The 19497-nt window shown below is 52.3% G+C and overlaps 1 protein-coding gene across 1 annotated transcript in view; it reads left to right on the top strand.

Moving 5' to 3' along the window:
- Window positions 1–3109: 3109 nt before the first annotated feature.
- PAXIP1 (PAX interacting protein 1) overlaps window positions 3110–19497 on the top strand; it is a 51282-nt gene continuing 34894 nt past the window's right edge. Inside the window, exons 1-4 of the mRNA XM_047095275.1 lie at window positions 3110–3277; window positions 7221–7355; window positions 11695–11738; window positions 14072–14135. Of these exons, the coding sequence (XP_046951231.1) occupies window positions 3197–3277; window positions 7221–7355; window positions 11695–11738; window positions 14072–14135 (324 nt within the window). The 5' untranslated portion in view covers window positions 3110–3196. The remainder of the gene's footprint in view (window positions 3278–7220; window positions 7356–11694; window positions 11739–14071; window positions 14136–19497) is intronic.

Raw genomic sequence — 19497 nt, 5'->3', positions numbered from 1 at the left:
CCAACCCTGAGATCACGACCTGAGCTGGTATCAAGAGTTGGACATTTAACTGAGCCACCCAGGTGCCCCTGTGTTTTCTAGTTTTTATCTACTAAACAGCTGGATGACTGCTGGTGGCAACTGTGCTGGGTTGACTGCACCTTTCCCATAAAGAAGTAACATCTGGGTCCCAGGTTTCCCTGTGACAAAATGGCTTCTTTGTGCCTCTGACTTAAGCGTTTCCTTTCATGAAAAAGGCTAAATGCTGTAGTCTATAAGCCCAAATGAAAGGTTTGCTAAACATTGCTAATGTCTAACTTTAAGGGGTGTGTGACCAGTTTAAAAAATACGACAACGGGACTGAGATTGTTGTACCCAACATAGAGATGCATTTTAAAAAGCCACTTGGAGATACTTTTCTAAATAATGCCTCAAATTCCCACCAGTAGGTACAGTTTAAGTATTCCCAACTCTACTTTTGCTTTTTCAATTTCACATTTCATTTTTTTGTAGCCTCAGGTTATTTAACTTGCAAAATAGAAAATGAGAAATGTTACCCTATTTCCAAATTAGCATCAGTCTGTTTATCCTCCTAAGACTTCATCAGCAAAATGACCGTGCTTTGAAGTTAGTTGGGAGAAGCGTAAAAACATATTTTTTTAAAGTTTATTTTGAGAGAGAGAGAGCACGCATGCGAGAGCACACTAGCAGAGGAGGGGCGGAGAGGGAGAGGGAGAATGTCAAGCAGGCTCCGTGCTGTCAGCACAGAGCCCAATTCTGGGGTTTGAACTCATGAACTGTGGGATGAAATCATGAGCTGGACACTCAACCGACTGAGCCACCCAGGCGCCTAAGTGTAAAAATAATGCTGTCATATTCGAGGCTAGTACCTGCATCCAAGTTAAAGAAATGTGTCTCTTTAATGAACAGATACTGTTAGTAACCTGAACAGTCTTCTCTTAAGTGCCACAGAAATTAATGAGAAGTATCTATTTGTGAAGAAAATACAGCGGTCTCAACATGGTATTTTTCTTCTATAACTTTGTACACGAACATCTTATAGACAGGAAACTTTTGTGAAAATCATTTTTATGTTTTAGTGCTAATTTTCTTTTAATTTTTTTTAAATGTTGTATTTAGTTTTGGGAGAGACAGAACAATAGCGGGGGAGGGGCGGAGGGAGAGGGAGACACAGAATCCGAAGCAGCTCCAGGCTCCGAGCTGTCAGCACGGAGCCCGACACAGGGCTTGAACTCACCGACCGCGAGATCATGACCTGAGCCGCGGTTGGACGCTCAACGGACTGAGCCACCCAGGCGCCCCTTTAGTGCTAATTTTCAAATTGAATTGCCACTTTGTCTTTCGGCAGACGGGTTCGTCTTGATGACTTCAGATGCCGGTCTTGTAGACTTCCTCGGAACATCCACCACCCACACCAAATCAGATTTCCTCCAAAGGTTTTTATTTTTCCTTACTGGCAATACACTCTGGAAATACACCCTTTTGTGTGCTGCTGACCCCGGGCCGTGCTGTGAGGCCCACACGCGTGCACGGACCAGGACTTGGCACAGTTCACCCCGGATGCCTTGCAGTTTTGACAGGCTGATGAGATTTTAAACAATGCAGATTTAGACTAAATAGCTTACTTCCATAATCTGCCTTACTGAATCACTGAGGCCACAGTAGGGTCAATTCCTCCTGCTAAATGTTGCAAGTTCGTTTCTAACTTCGAAAATAAAATACCTGTTTGCTTGAAGTCTTTTACAAAATTACTGTGCTTGGTTGGGTGTTTTAACGAAAGAAGGAGAGAGCTAAGGAAAGAAGGAAAGTCTTCTCACACAACAAGAGGGCGTGCGAATTCTGGTTCTGTGTTTGGACTCATTTATTGCGCCCACAGTTGACAGCGAACCTACAACGCTATCACGACCGACAACGCACACACCGTCGGGCGTGCACCGGCGGAGGAAGAGGAAGAGGAGGAGGAAGTGGATTATTTCTGTAACAGCGCTGGACCGCAGCGCGGGAAGGCGGGAACGCGCCCGCGAGCCGCGCACCGCGGAGCCCAGCCCCCCACCCCCCGACGGAGCCCGACGGAACACAGGCCGGTCACGCCTGCCTCCTCGGCCGCGGGAACTCTCACAACTCCCCGGGCTTTCAGAACCCCAATTTCACCAACACGGACTCGAAAACGCCTAGTACTCAGCGGCTGACGCAGCAGTGGGTGGCGGCCTCGGCCTCCTCCGGGTCCCATTCCCGACCGCCTCCGGACGAGGCCCCAGCGCGGCTGCCGCCACAGCGCCCGCCCCGGGCCGCCGGTCACACTCATCGATCAGCCGCGCCCGCACGCTCCCGCCGGCTCCGCGGCGCCGCCAGGTGACGTCAGAGCGCACGTCACGGCGGCGCCGCCAGGATGACGTCAGAGAGCGCACGTCACGGAGGGCCGCCGTCAGAGGCTATAGGGGGAGGGGAGCCGGGCCTCTGTCGGCGGAAGTGGGGTTCGGGTGCGAAGGGGAGAAGCCCCCCGGCGGGGCCTGGGGCCCTCGGCTCGCCCGTGGCGCTCGGTCCCGAACGTGGTCCGGCGTCCGCCCCTCAGCTGGGACCCGGCACCCGAGACCCGGCCTCTCTCGGCCCCAGGCGCTGAGGCGTTACCTCGGGTCCCGTCTGGCAGCAGCCGGCGACGTGAGCTCCCCTGTGGCCCCAGGCCGGCTCGCGCCGCCATCGCCTCCGCCGGCCGGCGGCAAGCCCCGCCCCCTCCACCGCGCGCGTGCGCCGCCCGGGCGTCCGCGCGTGTTGACGGGAGGGGCCTCCGCGTTCCCTTCTTTCCCGGGACCGGCCCACTCGGGCCGCGCCAAAGGGGGGGGAGGCGCGTTTCTGCGCGTCCCCAGGGCCCCCTTGTGAGGAGGCGGCGGCCACGGGCTCCGGGTCTGCGGACCGGGCTGTGCGGTGCCTGTGCCCTCGGAGCCGCGGGCCGCCGCGGAGCCGCAGGGCGGCGCCGGCTGTCAGCCGGCTGCTCGGCGCTCCCCCTCGGCGGCCGGCGGGATGGTGCGTCCCGCAGGGCGCGCGCGGCTCCCGCGCTTGGGCCGCTCGGCGCGGGCGGGGGCGCAGAGGGCGGGGGAGCGGGCCCGACTCGCAGGACCGGGCCCCGGCCGCGCCGTTGGGGAGCGGGCCCCGCGGGGCGGGGCGGGAGCCGCCGCGGAGCCTTCCGGCAGCCGCGACCATGTCGGACCCGGCGCCCAAAGTTCCCGATGAGATGTTCCGAGAGGTCAAGTACTACGCGGTGGGCGACATCGACCCGCAGGTACCGCGCCGCCCCCGCCCGCCGCTCTCCGCGTCCCCGGCCCGTCCCCGCTCCCGCCGCGGGCGCGCGCCCGGGCGCAAAACGTCTGGGCCCCGCCGCCCGGGCCCCGCCGAGCCCGCCGGCCTGGCTGCGCGGAGGCTGGGCCACCTGTGCCGAGCAGGCCCGGGGCCGGCGAGCTTGGCGGGGGATAGGGGACCTGGGGGGGGGGGGGTCTGCGGTGCTCTCGGGAGGGGATCTGGAGAGGAGACCTGGGGTTGGTCTGCGGGACTTTCTGGAGGAGACCCGGGGAGGGGAGGCAGGGGACCTGGGAGTGGGGGTTCTGCGGGACCTGCGCCCGGCGGGGAGCAGAGGAGAGAGAGGGGATGTGGGGGTGGTTTGCGAGACCCGCGGCCAGGAGGCTGGAGGGGAGGGGGGGCCTTAAGGACCCACGATTGGGGGAGATGGGGGGAGGGTCACAGATCTGTGTCGTGCTCTACTAGGACCTTTGGCCAGGAGGGCATCTGGAGGGTGAGCTCAGGGAGGAGAGAGACCTGGAGAGGAGGGTACTTACTAACCAGGGAGGAGGGGAGGAGGGTCCATGCCTCGGGCCTAGGACGGAATGTCACTGCCCTACGCCTGGTGGGGGACCGGCCTCCGTCGCGTGTGGTAAGTTCCCCCCGAAGCCCGCCACCTCAGCCAACTGCCACTTTGCTCCTTTCTGGGGCAAATTTGGACTGGGAGCATCCTTCCTGCTGCCCACCGCGTGTGTCTGGGCTCCCAGAACAGTAGGTCCCAAATTGTGGACAGGAGGAAGGTGATGGAGCTCAGCCAGGAACCCCACGTCCAGGCTGCTGGGGCTTAGTGAACGTGGCCCCTGGTGTGGCCGGCCACGGGAGTGCACACGTCTGGGCTGTGCAGCCCCAGTCACGTGAGAAGCGCTCACTTTGCCACCAGCGAAGTCCTGTTGTTTGATTTTCCTGATTGGGGGAATTAAACAGGAAATGTGGGAAATAGCCAGGGAGTACCATCACTCTAGGCACTTAATTTTTTGTAGTTTGGGCTCACCCCTAAGGATATCGTGGGTTTTCCAAGTGATACGTGTGGTGAAATGCCAGAGTGTTCCCCTTCCACGGTGGAAATGAGTCTTGGTTGGCTGTCCTTTCAGGTGCATCCTCGCAATATCCCCTTTATCGAAGCTGATGTGGTTAAAGTTGTCTTGGGCGTCCTTGGCTGTGACTGCCAAGCTGGGAGTGGATGCAGAGCCAGATGATCGGAGCTTAAGGCCTCGAGAGCGGAGACTGGTGTCGAAGAAGTAAATTTGGTTGGCGTGAAAGGAATTATGGAAGGCTCGTTGGTCTTGGCCTTCCGGAGGCTGGTCTGTGGGTGTCTTAGTAACTAAATTCTGTCGCGCGGCACGGTCCCCAAGGTGGATCCTTTTTCTACCTTATAGGGTGAAGAGACTTAGCCTTGAGTTTGAAGGTAAACAGGTGTTGAACCCAGAGTGATCACAGTGAGTGCCTGTAACAGTGGGACCTTTTTCCCCGTGTTGATAATTTTCCTTTTAGTATCCATCAGTCTTCTCTCCCACTTCCTTGCTACTCTCTTTATTTTGTTTTAGGGTTTTGACTTTATCTTGCAAGGGACTTGAACCAAATATTACTGAAAACCCGGAACAAGCTGAGTTGGAACCATATCTGCTCAACCATGACTCAAATCTAAGTGCTTCAAAATGCCCTTGGCAAACCACTTTGATCTGGAACGGGATATTTTGTAAATGATTTACAGCCAAACCATTGATTCCCTGAATCTTACAAACACGGATTCAGAAAGTCCATGCATATTGAGCACGTAGTACCTGTTAAGGCATTGGCCTAGATAGCGGATGTAAGATAGAGAGGAGCGGAACCTGATTCGTATCCTTGAGGACCTCCTCTTGGTAAGGAGTGGGGGGCCCACCCGAAGACCTTGTGGTGTAGGGTGGTTGGTGTGGCAACAGCAGACTTCTGTGTTGGGCACCCCTGAACTTTTCCAAAGTCGGCGTCTTTGCAGTTGGCCGTTGAGATACGCAGAAGTTAAGAAGAGGGTGAAGTGAGGCCTTTCACGTGGAACACGTGTGCTGAGGAACGGAGGCCTTCATATACTTGGGATACGTCAGGACGATCAGGACACTTGGTGCAGGGTGACAGGAGATCAAGCTAGTAAGGCAGCTTCAGTTTTGTGGAGGCTGGAAAGAAGCCAGTGGTCTGGGTATCCCCAAGGTCCGTGAAGATTCAGTGTTTCCGTAGAGTTCTAGAAAAGGCAGGCGGCAGTGGGTGAAGAGTGAACAGGGAGTGAGGCAGTGAACACAGGTTGGACCGTTGTTCCAAGCGGTTTGTCACAAAGAGGAAGCAGAGAAGGGCCCCAGATGTGCGTGCGTGCGCGTGTTAGGACCAGTGGGGGGGGTGGGGGGTGGAAATCTCAACACCCCTAAAACAGGTAGTGGGGTCGGGAGTGCACGTGAAGGCTGCATAAGGGGGTGTCGTTTTCTGTGGGACAACAGGGAGGGAAGTGGGGGTGATTGGTCGCTACCACCGTTGTTGGGTCACGTGTGAACCAAATACTTAGCATCGGCCCCAGTTGCTGTCTCTGGATGGTGAGTGAAATGTTCTGAAAAAGTCCAACTTGTGGGTCAATCGAGCCGTGTGGGCGCCAGATCACCTTCATAGGCGGTGCCCACCCGGGCCGCTCGGGCTCTGCGCCCCCTTCCCCTGTCCCTGGTGGGTGAGTAGGGTCCGGTTCACTCACCCCTCGGCAGCTGGGGATCTCGGTCACCCTCAGAACTTTGGCCACCACCGTGTCGCTGACGTGCTGATGACTCCCCACCCGCTGGGGGCCCAGGTCTCCCCAAGGACCACTGATGTCTTTTCCTAGACCTTCCATGTGGCACCCAGAGGATGTGCCCAGACTAAAGCACTTTTCTTCCTGCTTCCCCACCTCTGCGAGATCAGAACACATTCCTCAGTGACTGCTACTGCTGCGTCCCCAGCACTTTCTCTCTTGCGCTGTCCCCCCTCCCAGGCACTACGTGTTGCTTGTTCTCCCGCACCTTCCTTCTTCCTATCCCTGGGACAGTCCCTCAGGTCAGTACCTGCCGCTTTCCCCCGGGCGCTGGCAGGTGCCTCACACTCCCTCCATTCTTGCCCTGACCGCACTCTTTCGGTGAAATCTGGTCATGCCGTTTCCCTGCCTAAAACCCTTGTGTCGCTCCAGAAGACGCTTGCGTTTTATTTCAGAATAAAGTACAAATGTTTTTGCGTAGGAGGTCAGGCCGGTTGTGGTCTGGCCCGGTGTCCCGTCCCGTGTGTCGAATGCTGTGCTCCGTCGGCCTGCATTTTTGTGTGGCCAACTCCTTAAGTTCATCGGGATTCTGCTCAAGTGGCTCTTCTTCCAGAAGCTTTCCTGGTTTTGGTGAAACCGCCTGTCCCTAAGCGCTTTGAGTTTGGGCCTGGGTACTGTTGCCACTGTCTGTCAGACCAAGATACTGCCTAGTACCTGGCTCGCAGCCTCTGTGCTTACCTGGTCCGTGGGCCAAGATTTGCTGCTTTTCACTGTCCTCAAATGTTGGATTGCGTATGACTCAGAGTCAGTTATTAATTTGATGTGGTGGACACGGCGTGTGTTTATTAGACTTTTCATTGTTCACAATAATTTGTGTAAATCAAGTATGAAACGGGGGCGCCTGGGTGGCTCAGTCAGTTAAGCGTCCGACTTCGGCTCAGGTCATGATCTCGTGGTTTGTGGGTTCGAGCCCCATGTCGGGCTGTATGCTGACAGCTCAGAGCCTGGAGCCCGCTTCGGATTCTGTGTCTCCCTGTCTCTCTGCCCCTCCCCTGCTTGCACTCTGTCTGTCTCAAAAATAAACGCTAGAAAAAAAAAGAAGAATGAAATGTGTTTTTCCATTTTAATTTGTGTGTTTTTTTAAAAGGTTATCCAGCTTCTGAAAGCTGGGAAAGCGAAGGAAGTGTCCTACAACGCGCTAGCCTCACACATAATTTCAGAAGATGGGGACAATCCTGAGGTTGGAGAAGCTCGGGAAGTCTTTGACTTACCTGTCGTTAAGGTCGGTAGTAAATCGAATTGATTTTATGTATCTCATTGTGTATCTTGAAAGTAATACGTTCAAGACTTCGTGGAACTCTTCTCAGAGTGTTTGCTTTGTAGAGGAAGCTGCCGGATGAACAAAGCTCTTTGGACAGCTTGTAACCCACCACGGCAGAAGGCCCTTTCCCTTAGGTCTAGATTGGTCAGCGGATGCACCTGCCGTGGGGTGACCCCATCTCGACTCTGCCTGGAGCTCTCTACGCCAAGGACCTGTGCCTTGGAAGGGGGTGTGTCATCAGCGGGCACTGGGGACTCGGGAGAAAGTGCTCAGTCTCAGGGGCAGCAGACAGAGTCCTGACAGGAGGTAACTCCTGGAGCAGGGTCACGATCCATCCCCGCCGTGTCAGGTGGCCTTAACTTCCAGCCAGCCATGTTGGAGGGAGTCCCGTCCCCCCTTTGCCGTGCTGTTCAACTGCTCCCGACAGTGGTCGCGATGACCATGTGTCACGCTGTCCACCTGGTGGCCGTCACTGGTACCGCTACGTAGCTGACGTTGGCTAGTTTATTTTAGAAAGTGGGGGCCTCAGCTGGGTGGGTGAGTTGTTCAGAGTTTGCTGATTACACACTGTGCTGCTCTTCTCTTGCTGCCCGTAGTTGAGTTGACTGATGTTAAATGTAATTGTATAGTTTTAGTCCTTCAGTTGTTTTCTAATCAGAGGTATTGTATATTTGTCCTAAAATAGTTTAACTCCACTATCATATTTTTTTTCTTCTTTCTGCCATCAAACACTTTGCTTTAAAATCAGTATAAAAGTTGTTGTGGTATAGTAACAAGAGAGGCTAGAATCAGGAAGGATTGCCATTAAGTGAGGCTGGGATACAGAGAAGCCGGCCTGGCCCTGGGAGGTCTGCACCTCATCAGTGTCCAGGCTCTGAAACTGCCTTTCAGGCTTAGAAATATGATTTTTGAAAATAAACCTGAGAACAGATCTGTGTCTCAGGAGAAGCCTTTCAGAGACCAGACTCTCAAGAGACGGCTGTATAAGTCCGAGCGACTGTTCATTTGCAGCAGTGAAATACAGTGGTCACGTCCCTGCACTAGATGGTGCGTTTCAGCCTGGCCAGGTCCTTCGTGAAGACGGAGTATCCGCACTTTTCCTGCTCCGTCCACCTGACCCCACCTCGCAAGACGCACAGACTTGCAACAGGCCCTGGGCCGTGGGCTCGGGCACCTCCCTCCCTTGGATCCTGCTTTTGTCTCTGGTTTGTTTCCATTCTTCCTTAGCTGTGGGGACCGTGCCTCTGGCCCCTTTCCCTGCACACTTTGTTTTTCTCGGTAGCGTGGAGCCTGTTGTCTTGTGACAGTGACTTCACATGGATTGTGTAGGTTTCAGAGTGAACCTTAAAAGGGCCCCCGTATTAACCAGTGCTGGGGGCTGAGGTCATTTAGAGCAGTGGGTCTTAAATCTGGTGACGGTCAAATCCCTTCTTGCGCTTTGTAATACCCCCTTTATTATCCCCTTACTTACACGTAGAGGAGCGTCCCACGATTTAAAACACGTATACACAAATGTGTACTTGTGTTGACATATAAGTACTCTGAAGTGAAATGTAAAGGGGAAAAAAGGGAAAGTGAAGATCACGTATTCGCTACGGAAATACTAGGCACAACCCCCTGGAGGCGGAGGTCACCTGCTGCCGTATGTGGAGGCGCTGTGAAGTGACTCCTGAAATGTAGACCTGTCCCCGTCTCTGCAGGCAGAGTCGCCAGCTGCGAGGTCACGTTTCTGAGTGGCGATCAGTCCCTGTACAGTTCTGAGATAAAAAAGCAGTCTTCTTTATTTTACACATTGTATTTCTGGGAGAGTCAGGCCGTAATCAGGCCGCATAAAGTGCCTATTAGCCAGCTTCTGTGACTCTCACCATTTTGCCAGTCCGGCTTAGTACGCCCCTGGCCCACCCGTCCCCTTTTGGCTGTAGTTTGGCACGAGCCCCCAGGCACACCGTTAGCACTCCTGGCGCTCCTGTTTCCAGCGCCCCAGTCTACTTGCCGTTGGTGGCCGCGCCTGTCCTGTCCAGGGACTGTGGTGCCACATGACAGGGTGATGGAGCTTGTCAGAGCTGGCCCAGCAGTCTGTGTCCCCCCGCCACGATGACACCAGGAGACCCTCAAGTTCTTAGTCTGAGCTCAGCCGACTGAGGCAGAGGCCTGGCTCCATAAGCCCAGATCCCTTGGCCTTTAACATACTGAATTTGACAAGTGCATTTTAAAAATGAGGCGTCCTTATACACGGCGACAGATTATCATTTACATATTTGAATTGCGTAGATCTTTAAAACTTGCATCTTTAGGCACCAAAACTTTTGGAATAACTTTTTTAACGGACATACTTTTATTTTTCTCAGTGGCCTTAGGGCATCATTGGAAATGTTAACGCTGACCAGCAGTGGGCTTATTTTTATACGGTGTTACTTGCCTTTGGGATAAAGAGCTCCTTATTACGATGCTTTTCCGGTTCTCCGTTTCTGCTTTATTGTTACTAGTGTGTCCTAGACTCATGTGAATGAGGGCCTGGGGGTGATTCTGCTCTGCGTGGACTTGATGGTGGCTGGCCCTCAACCCTCAAGTGGGAATACCCGTGCTTCCCCCGCCCCCCCAGTTCCCCAAGGGACACCGCCCAGGGTGTATGCCGCACGATAGTCGGAAGGGGTACCTGTCCCAGTGTCCTTGGGAAGAGTCACACCTTCACCGGCCCAGGTCCTGTCACAGCGCATCGCCCCGGGCTCTGGGAACCCTCCACGCCACGCCATGGGATGACTAGAAATGCTGCTTTCTCGAAAGCCGCCCTGGTGCGCAGCCGTGCAAGCAGGGCTCCGCGGGGCTCTGGGTGCTACCATGGACCGTGAAGCTTGGCTCACGTGACGACGCTCACTATAGAAGAGTCCAAGCCAGTGTTGGCTACCGGCGCCGGCCAGCTCCCTTAAACTGAACTGGAGTTTCCCCGGGATTATCAGAGAATGTGAAGGCCCACTGGGTGAAGTGCTGGGCAGAAGCATAAGTGCTCGCTTTCAGCCTGGTGCACTTTTTCCAATAAGTTACTTAAAATGCGTGGTGAAATTATCACATCATCATGAAATAATTATTCCAAGCGGACCCAATCTTTATTTTATAAAACGGTCACTATTCCTACATCCTGTTCACAGAAGACACACTTTTATAAACTTAGGCTGAAAATTGTTGATGTTACCCGAAAAACGACAGGGGTATTTTGTTTTCTGAAGTTTTTTTTTTTTTTAAATGTTTATTAACTTAGAGAGAGAGAGAGAGAGAGAGAGACAGCACACGAGCAGGGGAGGGGCAGAGAGAGAGGGAGACACAGAACTTGAAGAGGGCTCCAGGCTCTGACCTGTCGGCACAGAGCCTGACATGGGGCTCGAACCCACGAGCAGTGAGATCATGACCTGAGCCGAAGTAGGATGCTTACCTGACCGAGACTCCCAGGTGTCCCTCTAAAGTTCTTAGTACGTGCCAAAACTAGTTCGGAGATCAGTAGGTTGGAATATAGGTTGCATGAGAGCAAAGACCGCATACCTGTTCTTTGTTATTATATCCCCAGTGCCTTGTACCATCTCTGGGACAAAACAGATTCTCAATAAGTACTTGACGAATAAATTAATGCACGAATAATAAGTCTGTGTGTATGTTTCAGCTGGTTGAAATTTCTGAAAGTTTCAGCTGGCTAAATGGGGGTATTATGTAGGTGAATGTAATGTTAAAAATGTTGAAATACAAATTTTCAAAAATACAAGTTACCCAAAAAGGTAGTAATTAAACTAAGGTTTTATAATTAATCTGAATTATGGAATTCATAAAAAATTACCAGACAGAAATACTTCTCACGATTTACCAGCATTTATATCTACTGGAGATTACTAAAAATACTCATGAACTTAGACTTGGTTGGGTTCGGGATTGAAGAGGGAAGCCAGGGAGGGCCCAGTGTGCCTGGGATGGGGAGGGGGTAGGCCTGGCTGTCAGACCCCAGCCCTTCGGGTCTGAGGACAGTTCCCAGCTGACCTCGACGCTTAAGCATTAATAGTGTGTGTGCCTAGAATTTACATTTATAGGCATAATAGTTTTTAAAATATGTGGTAGTGCTTTGTTCTGTAATTGAGCTTTTTCGCTTGGGCAATAATAACTAATCTTTGATATTTTTACCACTTGAATACTCATAATCTGGGTGCTTTGTGATCAGTTATAACAAAGCCTTTAATTTCTAGGAGCAGGGCTGGTGAAATGTCATTTTGATTGTAAATTGAAAGCATTTTTTGATTTGAGTTCATATTTTCTTTTTCAGCCGTCTTGGGTGATATTGTCCGTTCAGTGTGGAGCTCTTCTGCCGTATCCTTTTTGGGGAAGGGGCGAGGGAAAGGACAACTCTGGGTTTAAAATTGAAATGGTAACTGAGTGGATTCGTTAGTTTGGGCCTGTGTGTGTGTGTGTGTGTGTGTGTGTGTCCGTGTCCTCTGTTCCTTGTGTTTTCCATTCTGATTCGGATTTTCTGTACCTGATCCTTGTCTCACCCCCACCTCCACCTCTACCCCCACCCCCGGAGGGAGGGCCGCCTGCTGCGGGGACCGGGCTCCAGTTCCAGGACAGGGCTTTCTGATCTCGGGCAGGCCTCCTCTCTAGACCTCAGCTTCTCGTCTCTGGAACAGTTTTTGTGATGTCTAGTTAGGTGGACTATTTCCAAACTCGTAAGTCTGCGTGGGCCAAATCATGAGTTACTTGAAGAACGGATAGGGGAAGAGAACGTCAGAACGTTTCTAGTTTCGTTGATATGCGCTGTCATTCTTTTTGATTACGTCGGGTAGAAGGTTTCTTTAACACACGTGCTGGCATCTGCTATGGGCTGGGCACCAAAACTAAAGGGGTCGACAAGGTGTCCTTGCTGCCCTCAGGGAGCTCCCTCCCACGCATGGTCCCCTGCTTCTGCATTTCCTGAGTGTGGCTTTAGAGCACGGTCCTCCCTGCCTTGGGTGAGATGTCGGGCTGCCCTCTCGTGTTCTGAGCCTCGTGGCTTCTGTTTCACCCTGGCCGTGTGCAGCTTCCCTGGAGGGTCACTCCATGCGTAACCTAATCGTGGAGGTGCTCCTTTTCAGGGTACCTGGTACCCTGATGCTAAAATTGCAGATGATGATGTCTTTCATCCAGTTTTGTTTTGCAGCTCGGCCAGGTGGGTCCTGGGAATGCATTTTTACTTTATTGAACTGATGCAGACGGAGGAAATCTTTGTGTATTAAATATAGGTGGCCTCAAATCAACACAACATCCCTCTATAAGCAGTTCTTGGAGGACGTGCAGAACTCTAGCAACTCCAACTCAAAACTGCTAAGGCTTTTCATCTATAATCTGAAGAGTTAAAGGAAATCAGTTCGTGTTTTGTTTTAGTTTTCATCCCATTTTGCTGTTTTGGGAGTCTTTGTTTTCTAAGTACAGGTGAAAAAAAAAAAGACTGGGAGACAGAGGGATAATTTTGAAGATGAGAGGTTAATTCTTCCTGTTGTGGATCATTAATTCTCTGCATGAGATTCCTTAAGAAGCTGTCCTCCCCTTGAGTTCTTATCTGCCTGTCCAAGCGCAGCTCGAAGGGACATAAAAGGATCCCCAAGACTCTTGGACGGCACAATCTAGATTTGCCTTTGTTCATGTTTCCCCAAGGCTTTGGAAGGAGAAAATGCTTGAGCTACAGGTAGGAGCATGGAAACCGATCTTGGATAATGGGGCTGAAGGCATGACGTTGGGGTCTGCAGAGGTTAGTCAGACAGGCAGGCTCCTGTCAATTATGAGATCTCTCAGCAGGGCTGGTGGAAGACTTCCAGATTACAATAGAATTTTCAGTTTGATCTGTTTTTCTTCACTCACTTGCCTCAGTAGCTATACTTCATTCCTGTTGGGAAAACAGGGCAATACTTTAGTAACCCATGTTGAATTGTGGACGCTCCAGATTCTTCAAAAAAAGTCCTCGTGTTGGCTTTGAATAGGCTGTATGTTACTGGCGCCCTGAGGTCACCTGAGACATCTCCTTGGGTAGAGCCATATGCCCAATGTCTGGCACACAGCTCTTTTGCATGAATTTTAAAAATCTGAGCGTTAGAGCCAGGAGAGTTGGGAATTACGTATATTCTAACTCTTGTTTTAGTGAAGGAAAACCGAAGCTTAGAGTTGGTCTTGCCCAGCTTCGTAAAGTTAGCAGCGGTAGCAAGACTAGAACCCAAGTTCTTTTATGGAAGATTCTCTCTTTCGTAGCCCAGAAGTTCCGTTAACGTTTCCTTCTAAAATAAACTCTAGACTTTGGAATGTGCTGTTAAAGTAATTGCTGTGCCGTGTGTGTATATAGGTATGTGTGTGTGTGTGTTTACGTGTGTGTGGAGTGAGCCAGCCCTCGGAGGTCAGATGTTTTCCCCTGAGAGTGTACTGGGCCCGTTTTCTTGATGTTGGTGGAGGCGCTGAGTTAGAAAGCGCTTCACGGAACCTCCCGTTGTCTCTGTGCTGTCCGCTGCTCCTTCTCGAGGCTCCTCTACTGTTTGGCCAATCTGAGTCTCTTTGCTCCGTGGACTGAGTGGGAGGGCGGGGGTGGGGTGGATCACGTCCCAGTGGGCAAATAGCACGTCTTTGTGAAATGCAGGTTGCACTAATCTCATTTCAGTGGAATCTTAATAACTATAAAACAGAGTGAATGGTTTTTCTCCAGAGTCGTGTCAGATCTTTTTTGGAATCACTGCCTGCCTCTCCCAGGTAAGCATGGTTACGGTCCGTCTTGTGTTGTTTACACCTAGCAGTTCTGAGTTTTTACACTTTCGGATTTATGACCTGTTTGTAAACCAGTTTTAAAGAAGCTCTCTACTAAGCTGCACGTTCAGTGTGACCTTATGATACGTTTATAATTATTTAAACGTTCCTGCTTAGACTTAGGATTTAAAGTTTTAATGGGCGAAATGGTCTTTCTAACGTAAAGAATTACAAAGGTGTAAGATTTGAATGTGAAAAAATAGTAAAAATGAAATTACTTAAGATGGCAAAAATTCACTCCTAAAGGCAAAGAAAAATAAAACCTCAGTAGATAAGGCAAAAAAATGAGTTTACAACTTTTTGTAAAGAGGAATCGCAAATAGCGGGACATGACATTTGACACACTTTGCCATCAGGACACAAACATTTATTAGCACGGGCGTAAGAACTTCAGTTCTCGCGCTTGACCCTGCGCGCCTGGCCGCGTGCACAGGCCTGACTCCGCGTGTGTGCCGTGCCGGTGCACCTGCGGACGCGCTCCCCTCCTCCCCTCGCTGCTGGCGGGGATGCAGTTCAGCGTGGCTGCTTTCTACGCAAGTTGGGTAGTGATGGGAGCCCTAAAATAACTCATTTTGTTTTCCCCTATGGTTCTCTTAGGTTTAGAAATGTATCCCAAGTTGGCAGAAATAAGGGCAGGTTGATAGATAAAGGCGCTCCGCAGAGCATCGTGTAGAGTATCTAGGGTAAAATGGGGAAAAAAATCAGGTCACCCTCTTGTTGGAAATGGTTCAGAAACCTGTTGTGTGCAGTTGCACGGCAGTGTAAGTACATAGCCAGTGTCGGTGGTGCTTTATGAAAACACGGAAAGAGGAGGTCAGTGCTTTAAGGGGGGGGTGGGGAGGAGGCCATGACGTAGGTATGTGCATGTTCTATTAGCCAAGGAAAATATACGAGAAATGTCTGAAGGGAGGGACCCAACGTTACCCATGGTAAATTCTAGGTAGTGAGGAAAGTGGATATTCAGTATTTTTAAATTGTGTTCTGTGCCCTCCACCCCCAGCTAAAAACCCTCAAACTATAAAAAAAAAAACAAACCATTGTAACAAGTCCAGCTGTTGTTTGAACTCATTTTGAAATTGCGTAGAATAATCTGTTCAGCACGAGCACAGGAAGAGGTGTGGTTGACCGTGACCTCGCCCCATGCCCTCGCGGACCCATCGCAATGACTTGGGTGAGGAGCAGGGTGGCACCCATCCCTGTGGAAGCCTCAAGGAGGGGCCTTTGATGCGCCTCTGTGGCCGGGAGTCACCCAGCCAGGCTGGCCAGGCTCCCCCTTCGTTCTGGCAGTCTCCCCGCCACAGTTTGACCCCTTCCCTGTCCGCACAGTAGGCGAACTCAGTTAGGGTCACTTTTTTGTGTTTGCATCTAGTTAATTCCTGAAGTCCTTTAAAGTTATGAAATTCTCTCTTTTTGTCTTTGCTACCTTCATTTAATAGGGATCCTTATTAACTACGGGTCTAGCATCAGAGAAGACTTTTAGTCTTAGAAAACACCAGTGGTTACATTTCACAAAGGTTGAAAAGTGGTTACATTTAACAAAGGTTGAAACGTATGTAACAGACTATCAGACCTACAACATTAAGGTTAAGGCACACACAACACCTGCTGTATGATGGGCTAGATCAGGTGGCCTGGTGTCGGTGCGTGAGATCACAAGAGCAGTCACCCGTGTGGACGACCTGGTCAGGAAGCCTGGGGGAGGGGAGATGTCAGACCCGAGGGGCCCCAAAGAATGGGCAGAATTAGAGCAAAAGTGGGATAGGGGAGTGCGTTCCTGGCAGAGCAACACGGAAGGCCGGACGAGGGCGCCAAGGCTGGCTGCTGACGGAAGGTGTGCGCTCGGAGCGCCTAGGAAAGAGAGCGTTCGGGAGGGTGGGGGCGGAGAGCACGGGAACGGACCCAGATGTTGGAGTTTGAGCTTCCTGGAGTGGCCAGTAGGATGCCCCTTCCTTTTTTCTTAAGTATTTAGTTTAGGATTACAAATATTTACATGAGGACATTTGAAAAGCGCAGACAAGCAGACGAGAATCCTTGCAGTTTGGCAGGTGCAGCTGGTCTGGGGGCTGTAGCAGGACACGGGGCCGGGGTGGGGATGGGAATTTGGGCCAGAGGGAGGGCGTGATCTTGGACTTGAGGCAGAGGTTTGGATTCGGGATGGCGCTGTGGATACAAGGCCCGGACGGGAATCGGCAGGGCCTGGTGATGTGGCCACACTTGGGACGAAGGAGGAGAAGGCAGCGCCCCGGGGCGCCCGTGTGGCAGGTCCTGGAGCTGCCTCGGCAGTGAATTGTGGGTCCGAGCAGGCCGGGAGCCTGGGGAAGTGCCAGCATCACTCTTGGAGGGGGGAAACGGGAACCTGGTTCCTCAGGGAAGCCGGGGAAGCTGGTTTGAAGCACGTTGAGTTCGGGGTGTCGATTAGCTATCCAGATGTGGGGATGTTCGGGTGTGTGACGGGCAGAGAATTTGCTTCTTCCAGAGGAACGTAGAAGGTAGGTAGCCAGGAGCAGAGCCTTGGGTAGCATGCAGTAAAAGGGCTCTGCAGAGAAGAAATCTGAGCGTAGAGATGCTATTGGAGGAGAGGGAATTGTTTTTAGAAACCAGGCATGAAATCAGACTCAGTTTTTATTGCTGGGAAGCAGCAGCACCCCAAGTAAAGGAGGGGAGCACTGATTTGTAGCAGATAGTTGTGCATGGCTCCGGGTGTCCCCTCAGTCCTGCCCGTGACTCAGGAGAGGAGGAGACTAAGAATGCTGGGCAGGGACACAGGACTGCTGATTGGTCTGGTGGCCATCGTGTAGGCCTAGTGTTCCATGCGGACCTCAGGGTCTGGGCTGAGAAGACAGCAGAGGGGCAGGGAGGGGGAGAATGGATAGCCCATGGAAGAAGCCACAACTAGGTGGTAGGGAGCACGGGCAGAGGTGAACAAGGGTCCCTTGGTCATGTGGTCTGGGAAGCGGTCCAGCCCGTAGAGTTTTATCTAGGTGTGAAATATGTTGCCGGGGGGTGGCTGGGTCTGTGGTGGGCAGGCAACTGAATTTAGAAGGACCTTTGACAGTCTTTTTCTATCCTTTTAGCAAACTCATTAGGTAGTAAAACTCAGAATCTGGAGTTAGTTTGATCTTTATGGATCACTTGCTACACAGTCCATCACTTAGGATGATGGATTGGAATCCCCAGTGTGTGATGGGATCACGTCGTAAAAAGCTCTGCTTTTGAGTGCAGAAAGCTCGATCAGATAAGGGTGAGAGCAGCTCACCTGCTGACACCCCAGTTGAGAAGAGTGCACTGCAGACACTGATGTTTTCCGGTTGCTAAAAAATGTTAATTCAGCTTAAGGTGTGTTAACAGACCACGTGCACAGCGTGTAGCTAAGGGACTTTGGTTTAACAAATACCACATGAGTCCTTTTGTGACGGGAGCAATGCCGATGGGGGGTGTAAAATAAACTAAGATAGGATGTCTCCCCTCAGTGAACGCACCGTCCGCAAGGGAGGACGCGCTTGTGAACCAGCCGCGTGTCGTAGCACACACAAGCGTGTAAAAGTGGGTGCGAGGTGTGGAAACCGTACCCGGAGGGAGCCGTCTCGACGGTGGATCCGCACCACGCAGAGACTCTTCGGGCGTCCACGCCGTTTGCTGAACTTTGGCGCACCTGCCCGCACACGCGCCCACCAGGCAGGACCCCGCCTTTGTGAAAGGACCGTTTGCTCGGTGGCTCTCAGTGACCTTCTGTCTTTTCCCCGTCAGGGTGTTGATACAGGCTGGAGCTCTTTGTTGGAGTCTTCCAGAACTCTCCCAGGGAGAGGTAGGGAAGGCAGCTTGTGCCCGCAGACGTTGAGAAGCACACACACCATCTGCCTTCTCCTGAGCCGGTATTGATGCAGGCTGGGCCTCCGTTGTGATGTGCTGGGTAGGTTTCGGGGGACAGGCCAAGAGTGCGACGGAGAGCCTGGCCAGGGTTGTGGTTTCAGCCTTGAAGGCTGAAGATAAAAGCCCTTTCGTTCTGTATCTCAATCAACAGGTATTTCTTGACTGCCTGCCCATGTGCCTTGCGCTGTACTGGGTCCTGTGAGAGAGGGCAGAGAGGCCGAGGGGGCGAATCCTAGCGAGACCTCCATCTTTAACCGTGCCTTCAGATTGTAGTTTTTTTCAGGAGGGGACAAGGACAGATTTGGGGGCTAGAACCGAGGAGTGTCCTACTTGTACCGGGAAGGGAAGGCGCTCCCGACTGGGGTGAAGGAGGCATTTATTCGGGGGGGGGGGGGGCCGTGGACGAGGTGACCGCCCTCTGCTCCACGTCCTTAGAGGACAGGATAGTGGGGAGGGCGAGCATGTGGTTTCGGAGCGTGGCCAGCACGAGGGTGTGTGTGCAGCCTGCCGTGGGGTCCAGGGCCAGTGGTAGCTGAGTGGGCGTTGAGGCTGGGCAGGACACGGAGCCAGAGCCTCGCGTGTCGGAGGAGTGTCCCTGAGACGCGGCGGTGCTATGGGACGCGCGTGTGGGGGCCGCACCTGACTCACCACTCAGGCGTTTGGGTTTTTGGTCTTAGGGTATTGAGATCATGTCCGAGCTTCGTTGGCCGAGAAGACAAGATCTGTAGTTTACATAGGTTGCTTAAAAACAAAAAACAAAAAACCCTTTTCTCCAGTTACAAAATTAATGCTTTTGAAAATCTGGAAAATACAGAAAAGTAGAAAAATGACAACAAAAATGTCCCCATAATTCCATCCCCGCTAGGGCGCTACTGCTAACATTTTGGTGTGGAAAGAGCATTCTTAGTTGGTGTGCAAAGAGATTCATTACACACGTGAGCTGGTGTGGCTGTTTGAAGTCGCTTGGCCCAGACGTGCACTGATGCAGGATCTGGTTTGTGGAAGGTCTCCAGGTGGCCCGGAGCTCGGTTTTGGAGACCCTGTGTCAGCTCCAGGTCTCCCTCCCCCCCACCCGATGTTCGTTCCCCAGCAATAGGCTTGTCCCTGTTGAGACCCGGGCCTGTGGCGCCGGCCCGGGGCCTGGCTCGCCGCGGTCGGCACAGCCCAGGCTGCACGTGCTCCCCTGTAGGCACAGCTTCCCAAGGCAGGCACAGAGAGGGGCTGCTCTTTGAACTTCAGTCCTAACAGGGGATGTAGTGCTCTCTTGGAGCGGTCTGGATTATCACGTGAGTCAGTCTCCCCTCTCCAAATGCTGCAGGAGAGCCACGTTTTTGCGAGAGCCTCTAGGAAAAAAATAACGGTTTTCTGGTCCAGTCTTCGGAAATGTGACAGTGGCTAACCACGTTAAGGAGATACAAAGTAGTGACTTTCCAAGGTG

Source organism: Lynx rufus, unplaced genomic scaffold (assembly GCF_022079265.1).
Source record: "Lynx rufus isolate CCGP_SWC_20201006 ecotype Redwood Valley unplaced genomic scaffold, mLynRuf1.p SCAF_4, whole genome shotgun sequence".
NCBI lineage: Eukaryota > Metazoa > Chordata > Mammalia > Carnivora > Felidae > Lynx > Lynx rufus.
The sequence above is the reverse complement of the archived record's forward strand: the minus strand, read 5'-3'. Positions and strand labels throughout refer to the sequence as shown.